Below are 19,471 nucleotides of genomic sequence, written 5' to 3'. Positions count from 1 at the left end.
ACTATATATTAAGTATCAAAATCATCGAAGAAGACTGTTAGTTTGTTTCAGAAATTTAGAGTCCATGATCCAAGTTGGCATCAACCATAACCAAGAACTTACCTCGTGTTCCATACAAAAACGGACCAGTGGTTTTCCCAAGTAAGCTAGCTGATGAATTATAAGATTAGAGGATCTGTAAACGAAATTGAAGTTGATGGCCCTCAAAAACGAAGGGGCGGGAGAGGCATCGTTGATGTAATTGATGAGGCATTCAGAGTTGGACCGCACAAGTTAGTTCAATGGTGCTCCAGGACATGCGGGAGACCTTCCAAAAGCGCCAAAGCTTCAGCCAGGAGGGATTCTTGGCAGATGAAGGGGAAAACCAACCACCAGTGTAGAGTTGGAAGCAGATTTGAAGAGATAGCCGGAACCTGCAAAGTTGTCAGTATGTGAGTAAGAACCATCAATATGTAAAATAAAGTTTGGGTTGGGGGAACTGCCCATGAGTGTGAGGACTGAGGACAACCACATCTCTTGTCCCGTCGTAATGCAAAGAGCATGGATAAGTATCTTTCAAAAAAGCAAGTGCTTTGGGGACTAGTGTGGATGGCTTGGAATGGTGGTTGTGAGATCTGGCCATGTTTCTGTTAATCCACAAGGTTCATAGTAAGCTATAAAGCTATTAAGTAGTTTCGACGAGTGTTTGTCAAGTTCTTTGCCCTCACTAAGCCAAGACCCAAGGTACCAGAAGACATGTATTTAAAGGTATAGCCAATGCTTTGCAGGAGAAGGTTCCGAAAGGCACAAGTTGTGGGCATTCAAAAAAAAAAAAAAAGCTTGGCACAAGCTACTAGCAGACAGGACAACACTTGATTTGGCTATCAAGAATAGGTGAAATGATAGTTGAGGCAGGGAGTTTGTTGCAGGACTGTTTTTTCACAAGAAAAGTTTATCATTAGGAGTAACAGAGAGTTTCCATAACGCCTCCTAACCAGGCCAAGAGTCCAATGGTTTGGGCTCCATATCCAACAATCCTTATAGGAGACGACTGAGGTGTAAGTGTCTAATTCTCTTGCTGAGCAAAGGGTGGAATAGAGAGTAAACAATGTTAAGAGTCCCACTAGTTTTGATGTATCAAATCAGACACATTGGAAAAGTATAGCATTTCATCCATGTTAAGCGGAGTGGACCACTTAGAGAAAGGAGTGCTGTCGACCCAAGGATCGTCCCAAATTGAAGAGGAAGGACATGTGCCGATTAGCTTCCTAAAGCCCCTGATTCTATGAGAGAATTTAGATATGTTTCTCCAAGAGCAGGAGCAATTCTGTTTGGGAGAGTTGAACCAAGGAGGAAGACCACCGTACTTTGAAAGGAGGATTATAAACCAAAGGGAGCTGGAGTTGTTCGTAAGGGGAGAAGCCTTTTTGCAAGGATAGAATTTTCAACAAAAATAAAGTCCCACAACCCAAGGCCACCAATGGGTTATTTCCAATTTGTTGTTGAAACCTCTTTCCATGGACACCATCAACATCAAAGTTTTATTGTATTTGGTTTGGGTGTTAGATTGACTTTGATAGTGAAAGTTGCAGATAACTACTCGGCATTCTTTAGGGCCAATTGTAGAGGAGTTTGAAGAAGGGTAATACTAAAGTATTGCTGCAGCAGAAGCAGGAGCAGCACCACCAACAATGGATATAAAGTGTTCTGTGGACCAGTTGGAGAGCCTCTAGCATGGTTTTGACTTTGATATTAAAATAAAAATCACTGTTGGGGACAGAAAGGTTTTGATGGCCGCAAGTTATTAACCAGAAAAAATTTCGGAGGTGCTGTTCAACAATTTAAATGGGAAAGAAGTTTAGATGATGATGGTATTCTTTCCATGGGAGCAAGCTTTGACATGTGCGTATTTATCAAGGAGGGAGGGGAGCGGAGATGAGAGGATTAGAGTATATTTTACCTAATGAAGTTACTTCAGAGAAAATTAATGAATTGGGTATGATAGAGTATATTTTACCTCATGAAGTTACACCAGAACAGATCTTCGATAATCCAGATGATCCTGCCGCAATATCACCAAAGTAGGCAGTAATCGCTTTCACTTTGGTTTGTACATGATTTGCTTCTATCTGCATGACAAAAGCTTGAAACAGTAAGCATGCTTCAAATACTAGGTGTGAAATCAAGAAAGATGGTTAGGAGCAGTTCACAGAGCAGAAATGCCTGGGTGAGGTTCAGCGTGTGTAAGAGCAATCATTCAAAGCATGCAGGTGCTACAGGCAGAGACCAAGAAACATCAACAGATCAACATCTAGTACCACAGATGATGTAGAAATCAACTGATTGAAATGAGACTAGGTTCAGTATTTTTGTAAAACAAGTGGTATTTAGACGAGAGCTGTTTGTCAAAATAAACAGTTGCCACGACCTTCCCCATACATGATAAACAATGAGCAATAACAACAAGCCATCATTTCTAGCTCTTCTAGCCAGCTATATAGATCTTTCGCACCCTTAACCTTTATCAAAAGGAAATGTTGCCAGACAATTTATTTTATGATCTCCTTACCATTCATTAACATATCCTAGCACCTCTAATGTAATTTAACACACCCCAGCATCAGTACATTTGATGAGCTCTTTTGGACAAGTCTACAACTTTAATCTTTTCATATTCACCTTGATTGGCAACTCACCTTTAAGATTTCACTAGTGCAATCATCTGCTATTTTATGTTTTCTTATGTCACAACATCTATCTCAACATCATTGTTATACTTACCTTTTCAAACATGTTATTTTCTAATTCGGTGGACATATTGACCAACAAATCATAATGTACTTCTACAATCAGCTTGTGAGGTTTTCATAGGGCAAAATGATGCTTCGCGATCGCATGCCCCTCCAGACATCCCATTCTGCTAAAACCGTCTCACCTTATTGAAAGTGTCATTTGTGATCTCCCTTTCGCTGAATCTAAGATCCAAGGTCCCAAACAATTTCTTTAAAAATTTTACTGACACATTTTAGACATCTTCTCTTCATGATACTCAAGCTGCATTTCATTGTTGATCTATGTAGGTTTTCTGGGTCCATGAAGATCATGTCCGAAGTTTCTTCTTTTGTTTATATTACACCAACTCATTATTCAGTTAGTAATGCTTATGTTGTTATTCTTCTAGCTAGAACAAAAATTGTCTCAGTGATCTCATATTCTTCAAGCATGAAGGACTATTTGTTGCCCTCACTCAAGTTTCTTCCAATGAAAATTGGTCTACCAGTTACCACTAAGTCATTGACATCAAGGTTTCATGGAAGATTAAATAAGAAACTCCTTAAGACGAAATAAAATTTTTCATATAATATATTAGACATACTAAACACAACAAGGATAATATCCATGAGAATAAAAAAATATAAACTCGAGAAAATTTGAACTTTTACCTCAAATTTTAAGGGAGGGCTGGACAACCAAGAAAGCTCTTCCACTTGGTTAAGGTTCACATTGCGTGGCAGAAACAAAATGATATTGGGAGTTATTTGTTGTGCAAGTTGAAAGATGGAATACCTAACATTATAATTTTTTTAGATTCTTCTAAAGCCAGACCAAACTTTCACTGTTTATAAACAAAGAATAACTGACTGCAAAAGCTTTCTGAATGAACTATTATAACAAGTGCATTTGATGACTCACTAACAGTTATGTATTTTACGGTTATATATATTCAGGATATAAGTATCAATCTCAAGTTTACAACCAAAACAATGTCATAGATTTAAACAGCAGAATCTATTATATAAATAGCACATAATGGAAAAACATAGATCCTTTAGGTCAAATACTGTCAGGCATAACAGATACCTTCCAAGCACTTTTTACCCCTTGATCACCATGGATCTGATAATAAAATATATGCTGATATCTTCCTGATTAAAAACAAGGAGAATTTCCAAAATAGTTATATTAGATAAGTTGGTTTTTGTTCTATTCCAAGATTAGATAACTTAATATGTCAAAAGGGACACTTTTGCACCATTGGAGAAAGAGAAGGAAATTAAAATTGATTCATATATAAAAGAAATTACATATCTGATAGTTTGCATGGCCAACAGAAACAAATGGTACTCATGAAAATTATTTACAAATTAATTAAGAAAGTGTGCATAAGAAAAGAAGTTTGCTTCTGACATAATATTTTCAATGCATTTCTTCATGATACACCCATCAGGAATTTGTTAGTGATGGTCATTGGGTAGATAGAGAGCAGAATTACGATGATATAGATTACTTGCCCCATTCATTCTCTCACATGTACGTTGTAAACATGGATCCACAAGCATGTATGTTCTGCTTTCTAAGTTCTAGCATGCCCCATGGTAATACTAAAGCAATAGAAACACACAGCAAATCCTATAATGTTTCTGCATAGTCCAATCCATCCACATGCATGTCTGCAAAAGATGATCAGCTGGAACAATGTTTTGCAAAGTATAAGTAGTCAAATAGTCAAATATTCCTGCATGTCAAAAAAATCCTGTTGAAATTTGATAATTTTGATTCATTGAACTGTAAAGGGACCAAAAGTTTCAGAAGATACCTTATAAATAATCTGAATCACATGTAATCCTGGATGTTTTTGCTTACATACTTGATCATCTATCAACTAAAATAATAAATCGATTTCTTATTATTTATTTTTACCATGATTTCTTATTGTTAAGATAGTAGATTGCTACTGGTGTCCTCATGAGTTAACCTTGTCTTGGACAACTGCAAGGGCCTGATCCACTTCTGGAAAACAGGGTTGAAATTAACTACCACTATTCTACATAAAGGTTAATATTTAGCATACATGACATGGAATTTTCAGGAAGACATATGAGAGCAAACAAACAAAGATTTCAACTAAAACCAGGGAAGAGAGACATACCCATCTCTTGGCATCAGCAAATCAAGAGTGTAGCTTCGAAAGTCTCTATATGATGGGCCTCCCCAAGGTGGCGAAAGGAAAAGAATATCACCCTAATAAATTTGAAACAGTCAGAATAGCAATAAAAGAGCATCTTTAGCAAGGTGTGTGTTTTTTGAGAAATCATTCTCCAGTTAGAATCAGAATATCAGCCTCAAATATTCATGACCATACTCTAGGATTTGTATTTCAGTTGGCACCTGCATTGATCCATAAATACAATAACAAGTGCAATTTTCCAACCACTAGGCATCAACTACATTGATCTTTTCCCTATTGAGCTCTATCTAGGAATAGCACCAGATCAACTACGAGTAAGTACCCAGAGTTGTTTGTATTGTTTCTGAAATCTTCTTAGAACTTTCTCTACCTATCTGCACACCAAATCTGATCTAATCCAACTCGTCTAACCAGGCCATGTCCATTTGGGTACACTGAGCCATTTTCACCATTTAATTCCATTAAGGGAAATATTTTTAGCCAAGTGAAGGATCCATTACACCTTTTCAAAAGTCTATGTCCAAATCTTAATTTGTTCTCTCCTAATTCAAAATCTTATAAATATATCAACTCAATTTCCCTTGTTTATCTAGTTAATTGTTGGTCTTCTTTGAACATGTCTTACCCATGTTACATGATTTTTTAACTGCAGCTATTATTATATTAGTTTATGCACAATCATTTCTTACTGTCTCATAAATTTTAGACGTTAATGAACTTCCAAATTCTTTTAGTTAACTTTCCTTCATTCATGCACTTAATTGTCAGTCTTTCTTAACATATCTGTGCTACCACTTGTCCAAAGAGTTCAGTGATGATATTTGTTCTTATATTTAAATGCAACACTGAGGGCCAACATGTACAAGATTGGTGGTGTAACTGCTGCAGCCTAACCACAATTTTAAGTCCACATTTAATTCACAGATGTAGGTTGAATCTCTGATAGATAATCATGTATCAAGATAATCATCACAAGTATAATAAATCAATGTTAAAGTGCAATGTTTGATACATAGTTCCAAGTGAAGATTGAGCAATCCATCAGACAGTGATGTGTCCATGATGCCACATCTTAAATGTGAAAATCCTACATATATACAATATATGAGAAAGTGTAATTTGAAATCTGACTCTTAGAGCTAGGCTCTTATTCAGACACATACTAGCCCCCAATAGATATCAACCTAACAAAATTACAAATCACACAATGCAACAATCACGTCGAAAATATGCATTTGAAGATCTTGTTAGAGTTAACACTCGATGATGAAATTTTCACTTATCCAAGAAAAGATAGGAAAAGGCTCAATCTATAATGCTAAACTCTAATATTCCCCTTTTACGCGCAAGTCGAATTAGGCTTGACATGTGAAACTGAACCCAAATATATGGTGCAATCTACTTAAAGAGAAGGACATTGCACAACTATTAATTAAAACACCAGACGAAATAGAGAACAAGCTATTATATCTGATTGGGTTACCACAAATCCCAAAAACTTACACTAAACTCTTAACACTTAATAAGATGCAGAACCTTTTGTGTTCGCTTTCCAAGCACACGACAAAATCATTCAAAGCACCCGAATGAGAAACAAAAGAGAAGAATACAAGGGAAAGAACCCACCTTTAGACGTGGCGCAAGACGAAAGAAGTCTCCAGTAACAAAATCAATTCTGTCCTCCACACCATAAATCTTCGCGTTATGGACAGCAAACCCAATTTTCCGCGGATCAATGTCTACCGCAACTACGTGACAACCCCTAAAAGCACGCCACCGACCCTTATTGAAGCTTGGACCACAAAGAAAGCCACACCTTTCTTCAGCTACGAATCAAAAGACCGCACCTTGAGGCGAACTGGATGGCGTTACCGCCGACGCCAGCGAAGCCATCGAGGACGAGGGGGCAACCGCGACCGGCGAGGGAGGTGGCTCGGGCGGCGTGGGCGGCGGCGATTGCCTCGGGGGTGACAGAGTACCAGCCCTCCTCGTCCATGAGGATGCCGTCGTCGAAGCGGGAGAAGAGGGAGTAGCGCTGCCGCCAGTACTTAGCGACGGAGGGGCTAAAGAAGTCGACGCCACGCTCCTCCGGCCGGGAGTGGGCCGTTACGCCATGATCTCGTCGCCTCCGCCGCTGCCGCCGTCGCGTCACTCGACGCTTCCGTTTCTTGGGGCTGAACATAGCTTGACCTCCGAGCCGCGGAAGGCCACATTAGTAGAGGTATGGACGTTAATTGGGCTGGCAATTTGGCCCACTAATTAAATGGAAGCCCAAATCCCCTTCTTAAATGAAATGCCTCCTCAAATCATGCTCCCCTTAAATTACACTAACAGAGTAATCTTCATGTTCAAAAGAACTCTGAAATCAACTACGGAAAGAAGGAAATGTAAGCCCAGCTATTTAAATATCTTTGATTTGATTATTTTTAGATAATTAAGCACTTTAAGTAATTTTACTCTTTTTTAGAAAAAATAAAATCACTTTATTATATATATATTATATTTTATATATATATATATATATATATATATATATATATATATATATATATTTTCTTGAGACGTTTCGGCAGATACATACAAAATACTTGGGATCAGAAACAGTCCGAACATTGATGGCATTGATTGGAAGCCAGCATGTTCTATTATTCAGATCATATTGGTGTCCATGTCAACACACATGAAAACAGTAACGAAGAGTGTTCTTTCACCATCTTGTGCTTCCAATACCGCATGGGCAAGGAACATGCCTGTGTTCATTGCTCATATGGGATGGCCGTGCGTGATCACAGGTCAATGAATGTGGTACTGCCCCAAAAGTTGGAGTCTTCTCCCTCAAGGTAGAATTCACTGTCCTGGCACTCGAAGTATGTCTGTATGTCCTCCGGGAAGCTGCACTTGGAGGGCCTACTACTACTCAGGTACGGTGGCGGTGGTTGTGGCGGTGATTTACGTTCCGGTGACCTCCTCTCCGACTTTGACGATGACTGCAGTAACAGGCCAAGCGCAGGCGATGCAGTCATTGCTCCCTCGGGTCTTGTATCGGCAACCTGGTGGGACTGGAAGGCAGCAGCATGGGCGTCGGTGCTCGGGCGAAGCCACTCCACGTACCGGCTGAGATCGAAGTTGGTGACGGCGCTAAGGCCGCGGTGCTCGATGGCCGCCATGTCGTACGCAGCCGCTGCCTCCTCCTGCGTCGCTGCATCGAACAGGACGACGGCGTTAGTTCTTCTTCTTCCTCTTCTGTTTGGAAGATAAGGTGGTGAATTAACATGACATGGACGTGGAGGCAGCATCTTAAGATCACTGTGGCAATGACGTCGTAGACATTTAAAGAGAGTAGATGACTGTCAACTTCTAGGTTGAGTATGAAATGGACTCAAGCACTTAATAGTAGCGACAAAGTGTGGGTGGATATGGGTGGAGGTTGGTGTGGTATATTTGTTGGTCCCAACCAAACCTAATTATGATCGAATGCATCGGCATCGTCTCTCTGTTTCCCACCCAATCCAACGTTGGGTGAATGGGCTCAGTATGGTCATCAAACTACCACCATTAAATGGTATATGTTCCTCGAGTTCACCAACGGAGCAACCTCTTTATTTGAAAGAGAGCCGTATGAGCAAAACTCGCAAACGGTTGGCTCTTCACATCCATAATAACGCTTGAAATTAGAAGTCTTTGTACTTATTTGCATGTTCTATTTGATTTTTGTTGTCTTTCCAAAAAATGGCAACTATGATCATGTGAGGAAATTAAACTACGATCAGTAGTTATTTTAGATCATGAAATTCTGTAGTGTAGAGAGAGAGAGAGAGAGAGAGACCATATGTTCCAAGGTAGAGATACTTGTTGCCAAACACGCGGCCAAGCCGAGCTTCCCATTTCCCACTGTGATGATGCCTGCAAAATTTGCAGATAGACAGTTTTGTTGATCTTATTGCATTTGAAGGTAGCTAATTGCATGTGTTATGATAACGTTAACCGCATTTCATCTTTATGTTAGATTTACTCTTTCAGAAAGAAAAAGAAAAATCAGAAGAACAATTCTAATCAAGATCCTAAATATCTGAATGAAAACAAACTTTGGAGAATATTTTGCCTGTTCTCAAGGCATTCAATCTCAAGCTGTTGCAGGAAAACTAGGACTAATCACATGTCATTGACCTAATTACAGTGTTGTTAATTACCTTGCAACACCTCTATATCTGGAGACGCCTCTTGAGAACCCACTGCTTTTCCTGTAACTCCAAGCTTTTAAGAGTGAGCGGTTCATCAGCTTGTTGCACTCAGAAAAGATTGCTTACCTCCTCAATGATCCAATGTATTCCTCCTTGGACTGGCCTTCCATCTTCTCCAGCTCTTCTTGGTATGTTGATATCTGCAACAATAATCCATGGATGAAATAGATGGATGAAATGGTGTACCGGAAATAAATGGGTGAAATGGTATACTGGAAAGTTGAGGATGGTGTTATGGCCCCAATACTTCAAGGCTGCCAAGTCATACGCACGAGCTGCTGCTTCCTCATCACCATAAGCTCCTAAAATTGAACGAGATAATCAAATGCTGTTTTATCGACCGAGCAGAACGAGTTTGATGTTTGTATTTGTGATCATTATATAGCTCACCAAGATAAACTGCGTTTCATTCGTGATCCATCCACCAGAGAATTCAGATAAGAGAGAGAAAGGCACATAAAAGTTAGGCAAGAAAATGAATCTGCCAACAGAAAGGAGCACGACATGCCTTGTTTCCCTTTCTTGTTCTGGGATTTATTCCAGCTGTTCTTATCCCACAAATGAGCCTCGAATCGTCCCGTCCACCGATGCCTATAGGAGAAGAAGAGAACTCAATCAACGGTACTTTCAGAAGATCTATAAGCACCCTCAGCCGCAGCGACGATATGGAAGGAGATGGATGGACCGACCTCGTGACGCCACGGTAAACTGAGCTACGCTGCGAGCGAGATGAATCCCTTGCAGCACTTCTCTTGGTTCTCTTCACCTTCACACCGTCACTGCCATTGCTGTGACTGCTGCTGCTACTACTGGTGTCTTTCTTTTGGTTCTTGCCCATCGCAGTGACACCCATGGGGAGGAGCGAGAGTGATGTGTGGAGGAGAGGAAGAGAGGGTCTTGGAAAGGAAGCCACCATGGCAAAAGAGGTGTGCAAAGCTCCTCTTGTTTTTATACCATAAATTTTCACACACACATATAAACACAGAATTATTTTATGTCAAGTACTTAATATATATACCATAACAGAATTATTTTCTTAATATGGATTAGTCTTCTTAGTTGTGTACTATTATTGTTCAATATATATTAATGACAAAATGCAAAGGCAGGGGCTCACCCCATCATGTCCGAGACAGGGAACACGAAAGCAGCTACCTCCTATTGGCTGATAACCGAGGGGACCGCAGGCCTCGCAATATCATTGGCTGGGAGCATAGGAGCGATCGGCATGGGGAAGGGAGGGGGGGATCAGGTGTTTCGGTCGTGCGATGAAACATAGGAGCAAACCTCTCCCATTGGACGCATCCGCTCCTGTGTGTGCTACTGTGTGTCGGCCGAAGCTTATTAATAAGTTGGGATGATAATAATTCGAGTTTTCTTTTTTTTTTTTGGAGTATTCATATCCATTCAGATTGTAATCATTCAAGTAAAAATAAAAATATAGGTAATAGCAACAGGTCGAATTCTTTGGACGTTCATAATTACTTTTTTTTAAATAATATTAAAATATTTATTAATTTAGTTTAAGGATTGATAAGAGAACATTTGATCGATCGACTATTGATGCAGTCCATAGACTCATTCCTTATCGAGAACGAAGATTGATCTAACATGAATTTTGAGTCTCTCACGAATTTGATGTATGATAAACGATTCTTCAAAACTACATCGACATGTTTCTAATATACCAAACTTTTTTTTCGATGCTTATAGTCATTAAAACGGACCGAAACTCTTATCTTGATACTCTATCACCGAATTCATGCATATATCTTAAAGTATGATGATTAAGAACCAACAAAATCAGCTCCACCTGGTACTTCATAAGGTACGTTGTTATGCTAATTTTAATGACAGCATTTGTTGAGTGTGTTGCAGTGTTCCAACTTTAACAAGCCGTATATACGGATTGTGTATTACATGTCCTCGTTTGTGTACTGTGCATCATTTCTGTTTCCTCAAATATATCTTAAAACAATAAGAATCGATTTTGAAAACAAAAACTATTTTCTAATTTTACATAATTCTTATAGCACTTAATGAAACAACATTTTTTTTGTTTTAATTATCTTCTTAAATTTCGAGATTGATCATCTTAATGTGAAAATTGTTTTATTTCGTAGTGACTTGGGAGGAAATCTATATTATCATGAGAAGTTCATAGCTATAGACATGAAAAATCTGATCTACCAATTTTTCACTTCTCGAGTTTACATTCCACCAACTCTTTAAAGTAAATGAGACCACCAACTCATTAAAGTAAATGAGATATGAATGTGTATTTTCATACTGTAATAACATCTAATCAATCTTATATATGATCGCCCAACCAATATATAAAAGGATATCCCGTTAGCACACAATGTGGACGATAACGTGGATGGTTCGAATAATTTTTCGTATTCAGATAATATAAAATTATTTATAATAAAATAACTATCCACTCGGCTTAATTTTTTATTGATTCATCTAGTAAACATCAACTCAAGATGGTAAAATTGATTCATCTTATTTTGGATTATTCTTATAAAATATATGATAAAATTTTCTTTCAATTATTTTGGTTACATGATTAATTATTTTTAATAAGAAAATATTCTCATGTTGATGTGAGATGCATAGATAACACATCAATAATTACATGATTAATTATTTTAATAAGAAAGGATTCCTCAGTTGATGTGACATACTTTTTGATATATCATCGACTAATTATACTCTCAATATCGAATCCCGATCAGCTACAAATAATTATCATGTCAATTTTAGACATGAAAGAAAAAATAATTACACAAACACACAATTCATGGTAGAGCAAGTCGGGTGGGTGGGATGGGATGGGATAGGAGGGGTTTGGGACAGAGATAAATGATACAATTATTATCTCGTGTCCTGCTTAGTTTCTTGGTGGAGCTCAAATCGCTAGTGAGAAACCTAAAATAAGATTCAGCCTGTGCACTTTGAATGCTCAGTAACAATCAAGAGGTGATCGATCAAAGTCCTCGACGAGATATCATGGTGATCGAAACACAGCAGTGCATGGCCGAAAGGTCAATGGTCGTTTATGATACGCATACGTCCACGGCGTCCGCCTCGGAATCGTCCTCAACGTAAACGTTGGACTTGTATGCGATGCCTTCTTCCATGGCCTCGGTCGCGGCTAAATGCGCGTAGCGGTCCTAAAGCCGGATCACAGCTGGATGCTGCACTTTCCGAGAAGGAACAAAGATGTTCGACCAGGTCAGGCAATTACGAGTCCTCAAGTAGAGCGATGCGATCACCATCCCTCTCTGTCCATCCATGTCCTCAACAAATACCGACGGTATGTCTTCTGGGATCCCTGCTGGAATCATCGCTACATTCGTCGGTAAGAATCGGCTTCATGCACTCATAAACCTATCTCTTCTGCAACGATTCAGAGCTCTCATGGTGTCCCTGTGATGCATCGATCTTGCAGTGGTTGCAGTGTTGTCTGTTTTCGGGACGATCGTCGTCGCCGTGCTGGTCTACAGGTACTTCAGCAAACACGGATTGCCATCGATCAACTTCTACGCACCAACAACAGCCGCACCACCGACTACGATTCCGATTCCGAATGGGGAAACGACGGTGGAGAACTTTCTCAATGAACTGGCCGGAGAGAAACCCATCAGGTTTTGGCCGCAGCAGCTCGCAGGCTTCACCCGCAATTACGCCACCAAGCTGGGATCCGGCGGTTTCGGATCGGTCTACAAGGGGGAACTCCCCAACGGCCTTCCGGTGGCCGTCAAGGTCCTCAGTGGAAGCTTGGGTAAGAGAGTCGAGGAGCAGTTCATGGCGGAAGTGGGGACGATCGGAAGAACTCACCACATCAACCTCGTCAGGCTCTTCGGCTTCTGCTTCGATCCCAAGGTGCGAGCGCTCGTCTACGAGTACATGGAGAACGGCTCGCTCGACAGGTACTTGTTCGACAGGATTGATCGGACGACGGACTGGAACACGCTTCATGAGATCGCGATCGGCACAGCCCGAGGAATCAGATACCTGCACGAGGAGTGCCAACAGAGGATCATCCACTACGACATCAAGCCGGGGAACATCCTCCTCGACTCCAACTTCAACCCGAAGGTGGCGGACTTTGGGCTAGCAAAGCTGATGAAGAGGGAGAACACTCACCTGACCATGCCCGGCGGGCGAGGGACGCCCGGCTACGCCGCGCCGGAGATGTGGATGCCGTCTCCGGTCACGCACAAGTGCGACGTTTACAGCTTCGGCATGCTGCTGTTTGAGATAGTCGGGCGGCGGAGGAACTTCGATGGTGATGTGACGGAGAGCCAGCAGTGGTTCCCCAAAACAGTCTACGACAAGCTCGAGAGCGGAGCGTTGGCGGAGATTGTGTCGAGCTGCGGAATCGAGGAAGAAATTGACAGAGAGAGGGCGGAGAGAGTGTTGAAGGTGGCTCTGTGGTGCGTCCAGTACACTGCAGAAGCCAGGCCTCCCATGAGCAAGGTAGTGATGATGTTGGAAGGGGAGATGGAGATCACTCCGCCAACGAATCCATTTCAGCATCTCTACGCATCAGGTGCAGGTCTCGATTTGTGGGGTGACGGTGGCTCGGATTTCACATCAACAGGCGTCAGTGAAACCACTCCCATCATGAAATATGATATAGAAAGAGAAACTGCATAGTGAAGTCCGATTCATGTTCACCGATTCCTATATTAACTTCATTCCATGTTTTATTTCTTGAGAATATTAGGCATCATCCCTAGCAGCCTCTCATATATTAACAACAAGTGGGTAAGATTGTACGTATCTGTGGAACTAAGAAGCTGTCATGAAGTATGTATGATCTGTACTAGGCAAAGGTTGATCAGAGCACATATATGAAAACTATAATGTATAGGGGCAATGTTGATAATAATATCATAGAGATGCTTGGTGAGAGCCAAGAAGCTTACGTTGCAATAAGAAACTTACTGACGTGTGCATATTCTACCAGTGGCTTGTTTGCCAACGTCAATACCGAACAAACTGACCATGGTTTTGGGCCCCGCATCTTTGCCCAAACCCAGTGGAGGTAGGGTCGGGTTAATTCACGAGTAGGGCAAAAAAAATGCAGCTATAGGAGCACAACACACGCAGCGCGTAGTTCGGCAGACCGGTAAGCTTACCTAATTTACCTCCAGTAGGGTTTCTATCGAACGCCAAGGGTTCTATAAACCCCCCTTCCGGATCTCCCCATGGACGGCCCCCTCTCCGGCGCCACCATCGCTAAGCGCCTCGCCTAATGCAACAGGACCGCCCGCGACCGCGCCGTTCGTGCCCTCTCCTCCTGGCTCTGCCACCAGCCTGAGGACGGCGTCTCTGACGCCGACCTCGCCAAAATCCGGAAGGGCATCTTCTACTGCGTGTGGCACGCCGACAAGCTCCCCGTCCAGGCTGTCCTCGCCGGCCGCCTCGCTGCCCTCCTCGAGTCCGTCCCCGCGCCGCCCGTTACTGCGCGACCTTCCTTCTCACCATTGCCGCCGGCGTGGCGTAATTTAGTTTCTCCGCCTCGACAAGTTTTGCCTCCTCATCCGAAAGTTCCTTCGCTACGCTTTCCTCTTAGAACGCATGGGATGCGGTGCTGTCAGCCCGGCTAATCGGTATCCTGTCGGAGAAAACGCTCCTTGCAGCGGATAAGTACCCGGCGAATGGCGTCAGCTACTGTGTGACCGAAGTCTTCTTGGATGAGATGAGAGAGTTTCTCGCGCTCGCTGTGGAGACATTGGATTTGATGCTGAAGTCCTTCATTTCGGTGCTCGAGAAGTCTGCAGATAAGGTGCTGGTGAATATGATCAAGCTGAATGTCTTTTGTCGGTTGCTGGATAACGGAAGGAAGCTGTTGAATCTCGAATGGAATGGAGTTCAGGTGGATTTGGCCAGCGAAGTCGAGAAACTTGGAAGAGTTTCTCTGTTGCTGGTATTTTCAAAGCAGTTACTTGATTCAACTTCGGCAACAGAGACTCTTCGGGGAAACCGTAAAATCCTGTTTGGTTTGCATGATGACTTTCTCTGTCTGGATAATGATTTTGAGAAATCCGGAGTTCATATCTCGACTGAGAAGTTGGAAAATGGGAGCTCAGAAAATGTAATCAGTACAGTCGTTTCAGAGGGCAACGAGCAGGTAGAGGTGAACAATGGGTGTGTTGATGGCTTATCTCAGATAAGCACATTAAGAAGAGAAAGAAATTGATGGAAGCATCAGTTGGCATCAAGAAGAAAAGAAGTTGTCTTTGGAGTCAGCTATAGAAGGTGGTGTTATTGAAAACACAAGTGAGCCGAGCAATGTTGTTAATGATGCCAGTTTGAATGGAGATGTGGTGGAAAACCAGGAGATGGATTTTGATGAATGTGTTATTTCTGACCTACAGAGACAATTCGAGAAGGCTGCTTCTGAAGCAGGCATATTAAAGAATAGTTATCAATTGAGTGCCCTTCCAACAACATTGGTTGCTAATCCTGCTCCAAAAAAGAGGAAAAGAGTAAAGAGTGCAGAGGCGTAGGTCCGTGACGATGGAACAGTGCTAATGGGAAAGCACTGTTAGCAAGAGCACTGAGAATAGTGTTAAGAAGGTCAGGTTTTCTATGAAGAGTAACTTGGTCTGGAAGCCAAATAATAGTTTGCCTCCACAGAGTTTGTGCTTGCCTCCATCTGCTACTCCAAAAGGTAAGTGCACTTAAGAAAGGAGTGCCACCTGGACCCATCAGGGAAACACCTCCTACAATTAAAAATATTAAGGTGAAGACAAGCTCATTAAAGAAGAGCAGGATTTGCATCGAAAGTCCTTCAACCATCAAGCATCTCAGGATGCTATAGGGCCTTTCTGTGTAGATCAGCATGGGTGGTCATGGATTTGTGCTTTGGTTTGAACTTGTTCACTGCTTTTGTTTTTATATCTTCAGAGTTTTTCCACATTATTGTACTGCTTTATGTTATTTGGGTCTTGAGTGTTGGATGGATGCCAATTATACTTTTTTTATTTTTCATATGTAACTAGTCATTTGCTGCCACTTCAAATTTTATATTGTGCCTTGTTGCTTAGCTCTGCAATGAAAAATTAGTGAGCTCTATAATTCAAGTCAATTGATATTTTTATTAATTTCTTCTCCTGCATATGCGTTTTTGGGCACTTAGTTGCTTTATCTTACTTTATCTTGTTTATACCTACTTGACCATAGACTTCTTTTACATGCCTGAATCCTTAATCTGAGTATTATTTTGTCATTTTGTTCTAGCTGCTATGTGTTGTGGTAGCCATTTCGGAGTAGGTCCATGTTTAAGCTTTTAACTAATTTTGGTTCATAGATGTGTGGGTATAATTTAAAATAAAATTAATTCAAGCTAATGGCAAATTTTGATTTGAGAAACTTTATAGTGCTAAAGCAATAATGATTCAGTGAATATTTGTCGCATTAATTTAATTCTTGGTTTACTATATATCCCACTTATAAGAGGTATGGTCAATTGTACAAAAACATGTTTTTATATTTATTGGTCATACCTTAAAGGGCATCTTGTACCTGGATTTTTTTACTGAAAATTTCCCCAGGAATTATTAAATCTTTTTTTAGCTGAACATTTTAGTTATCAACATTCCACCAATTGTAGTTCAATGAAGCTAGTATAAGTAGCCAAATGGTTGTGTTCAAACTGTCTAATAGTCTTATTTGATGTCCCACTGAAGGTCTTTTCAAGTATCTAATTCATTGAAGAGGATTTAGCTTTTCAGTCTTTACCCCATTGTATTTTGGTAGAGTTGATAAGCCATGCTCATGCTCTTTATTTATAACTGAAATATGTTGAATTTTTTTTATCAATTTATGTTTTTATGAATAAAATCATAAATTCCATACAACCTATCTATGTAGTCATCAGTTGCTTGGGCGAACAATTATAGTGACTCTAAGATCTCTTAGATTTATGATGACGTACTTCCAGATAACACCCTTTATATTTCGTAGGGGATTTGTTGAGGGTAAACTCTGCCATCTAAGTCCTTAAATGTCTTTATGAAAGTTAAGATCATTTACATTTAGGCTTGGTCTCACTGTTAAATCATCCAAGTTTTTATTTGCTAATTTCTTCCATGAAATGATTCTTTGTTTGGCTGTTAGGTTGTAAGCCCTTCATACAGTAACTTTTGAGCTCCAAGAATTTATTTATTGTCCATCTCATTTGCTTGTGCATTTATCACTGAACTTGATCCAAGAATTTGTCACTAATGATGGCAAGTTTGGCTTCTGTACCATTAAAAATTTTAGATTGAAGATTCATTTATACGAGATGAAGGGTAGTGTATCAGGATTGCAAAAACCAAGAAACAGGAGAAAAGAGGTATCATCTCTTGAAAGTTGTAAGAGAAAATAAAGGACTATATAAGGAGAGATCCAAAGATTATACTATTGCTGGGAACATCCTTGCCTTTGTTTCAAGGAAATTGTTCGAGAACATGGAACATGGTACATATCTAATTCTACATTCTAATTTGTTGTAACTTATTTGAAATATTTATTTTTGTACTGTAGAAATTCCAAATTTGTCTTAAAATAACATGATTATCTCCCGTTGTCTTGACCACATCGGAAGTTGTTCATACTTTAAGATATAAGTTCTGAAAACTCACATTGTTGTAAAGGGGCCAAATTGAGGAAAAGATTCTTACTGTTAAAGCTCTTTTATATTTTCTAGAAAAAATTCCACACTTGGGTTGACCATTTTAGCCAATTTCCTTTTTGTTGCTTGACTTGAACTTTCTGGTAATCAGTAGCGATGGCTCACATGGTTAGGACTATGTTGACAATTTTATTTGAAGTCAATTGTTTTTGTTCAAAAACAACAGGGGTATACAACAAACGTTTATGCAAAATCAAGTTTCAGGAGCTTTATTGAGAAAGACTTTTAGGATTGTCATGTATGCAGTCAGTTTGATACGAAGATTTTTCTGCACTTACAACCATGTTCTGAATATTTTGCAGGTATATATACAATCTATGGAATACTTGATGATCTGTTGCTTGTCACCGAGTAGTATGATTTCATCCTCAGTGGAGATCATTTGACAAAATCAGTTGAAAAAATCTGCAAGATAAGAAGTTCTGATGCATCTTTAAGGGCAACTCTGTTTGCACAATTCAAATATGTTTCACCTTTCTCTTGATTGATTCTGGATGTTAGAATGAGCATATTTCTATACCCAGAAACATCAGGAATATTTTGAGAGTCTCCACACCTACAGTAAATGTTGGTGCAAGTACAATTTTCCAACCAACATATGAACTTCTGTAGCCTGAGATCCTGTTATTTTAGTCTAATGCAGCTTTGCTTCAGACATACTTATTGGCTAGCAATTGGCATAAACCATTTCATTTGTTGTAGCTATGAAATTGAATTGCAAAGTAGTCCTTCAGAAAAAGTTGTATATTCAAGGTAAATTCTTGGACTGCAAGAATCTAAATTTTTATATTTTTTGATAGAGATTAATTAATCTAATTTTTCTTGTTCTACCTTATGGATTACCAATTTTGAGCTTATACAAATTTTATTTTTAAATAAAGAAATCATTTGAGAGAATGATTTTAGTCAGACATAACCGGATTTTTAGCAATTAATGTCAAGGCAGTAGATAGAATTACATGTGTCAACCTTTTTCTGCTCTTTTAAGTAGTATATGAAACGATCAATATGTTATTGTAGTTTTATGTCGAAGGAACCACAATTTGTTTTAGATGATTGTTGTTGTAATTAGAGAAGACAACTATTGATTTTTTTCTAAACAGAAAAAATATTTCATTTCTGAACTGTTCTTGTCGAATAAAATCCTGCATGGCGGCTATTTGCTTGTGTGGAATTATAGGCACGCATTACTTACAGCAATCATGAGGTTTTAGATTTGCTCATTCTGGCTTCATGAGAAAGTTACTTTACAAAATAAAAATTATGTTGAAAACACAGCATTCATTTGCCATTATTTTACACCTTTCACTAACCCGGAATGAAGTAGAGTGTTGAGGCTTCATATTCATACAAAGAAAGAGAGTTTGGTTACAAATTCCTTTGTAGAATACTAGTGAAAACTCTGTTGCAGATGTTTGTAGAAAAGAAGCTGCTTTAGTTGGGTGTTGAATCTCTTCAGAATCAAGGGAAAACCATTCCTACAAGAGGATTTTAAATTGAATGTACTACTTCCACTTGCAAACTACATGTCTTTCTGTAAAATATTCTGTAGATACTTGCACAGGATTTAGCAGGAGAACTTGA

At 39.8% G+C, this 19,471-nt stretch overlaps 3 protein-coding genes and 1 pseudogene across 3 annotated transcripts; 2 read left to right on the top strand and 2 right to left on the bottom strand.

Moving 5' to 3' along the window:
* Window positions 1-8: 8 nt before the first annotated feature.
* On the bottom strand, window positions 9-7,152 carry LOC135641677 (uncharacterized). Its single transcript, XM_065157290.1, has 6 exons — window positions 6,796-7,152; window positions 6,575-6,710; window positions 4,910-5,001; window positions 3,423-3,546; window positions 1,997-2,108; window positions 9-413 (listed from the first exon to the last, which is right to left on the bottom strand). The coding sequence occupies exons 1-5, from the start codon at window positions 7,128-7,130 to the stop codon at window positions 1,998-2,000; spliced, it is 798 nt and encodes a 265-aa protein (XP_065013362.1). The 5' UTR covers window positions 7,131-7,152; the 3' UTR covers window positions 9-413; window position 1,997.
* A 390-nt stretch (window positions 7,153-7,542) lies between these two features.
* LOC135641792 (AP2-like ethylene-responsive transcription factor At1g79700) lies at window positions 7,543-10,112 on the bottom strand. Its single transcript, XM_065157510.1, has 8 exons — window positions 9,879-10,112; window positions 9,698-9,780; window positions 9,580-9,588; window positions 9,403-9,491; window positions 9,256-9,329; window positions 9,139-9,189; window positions 8,775-8,851; window positions 7,543-8,147 (listed from the first exon to the last, which is right to left on the bottom strand). The coding sequence occupies exons 1-8, from the start codon at window positions 10,103-10,105 to the stop codon at window positions 7,735-7,737; spliced, it is 1,023 nt and encodes a 340-aa protein (XP_065013582.1). The 5' UTR covers window positions 10,106-10,112; the 3' UTR covers window positions 7,543-7,734.
* Window positions 10,113-12,026: 1,914 nt separating this feature from the next.
* On the top strand, window positions 12,027-13,910 carry LOC135639531 (G-type lectin S-receptor-like serine/threonine-protein kinase SD2-5). Its single transcript, XM_065153309.1, has 2 exons — window positions 12,027-12,556; window positions 12,647-13,910. The coding sequence occupies exons 1-2, from the start codon at window positions 12,490-12,492 to the stop codon at window positions 13,855-13,857; spliced, it is 1,278 nt and encodes a 425-aa protein (XP_065009381.1). The 5' UTR covers window positions 12,027-12,489; the 3' UTR covers window positions 13,858-13,910.
* A 486-nt stretch (window positions 13,911-14,396) lies between these two features.
* On the top strand, window positions 14,397-16,297 carry LOC135641462 (uncharacterized; annotated as a pseudogene).
* Window positions 16,298-19,471: the final 3,174 nt, after the last annotated feature.

Source organism: Musa acuminata, chromosome BXJ3-6 (assembly GCF_036884655.1).
Source record: "Musa acuminata AAA Group cultivar baxijiao chromosome BXJ3-6, Cavendish_Baxijiao_AAA, whole genome shotgun sequence".
Lineage (NCBI taxonomy): Eukaryota > Viridiplantae > Streptophyta > Magnoliopsida > Zingiberales > Musaceae > Musa > Musa acuminata.
Note: the sequence above shows the minus strand (reverse complement) of the source record. Positions and strands in the feature narration are given on the sequence as shown.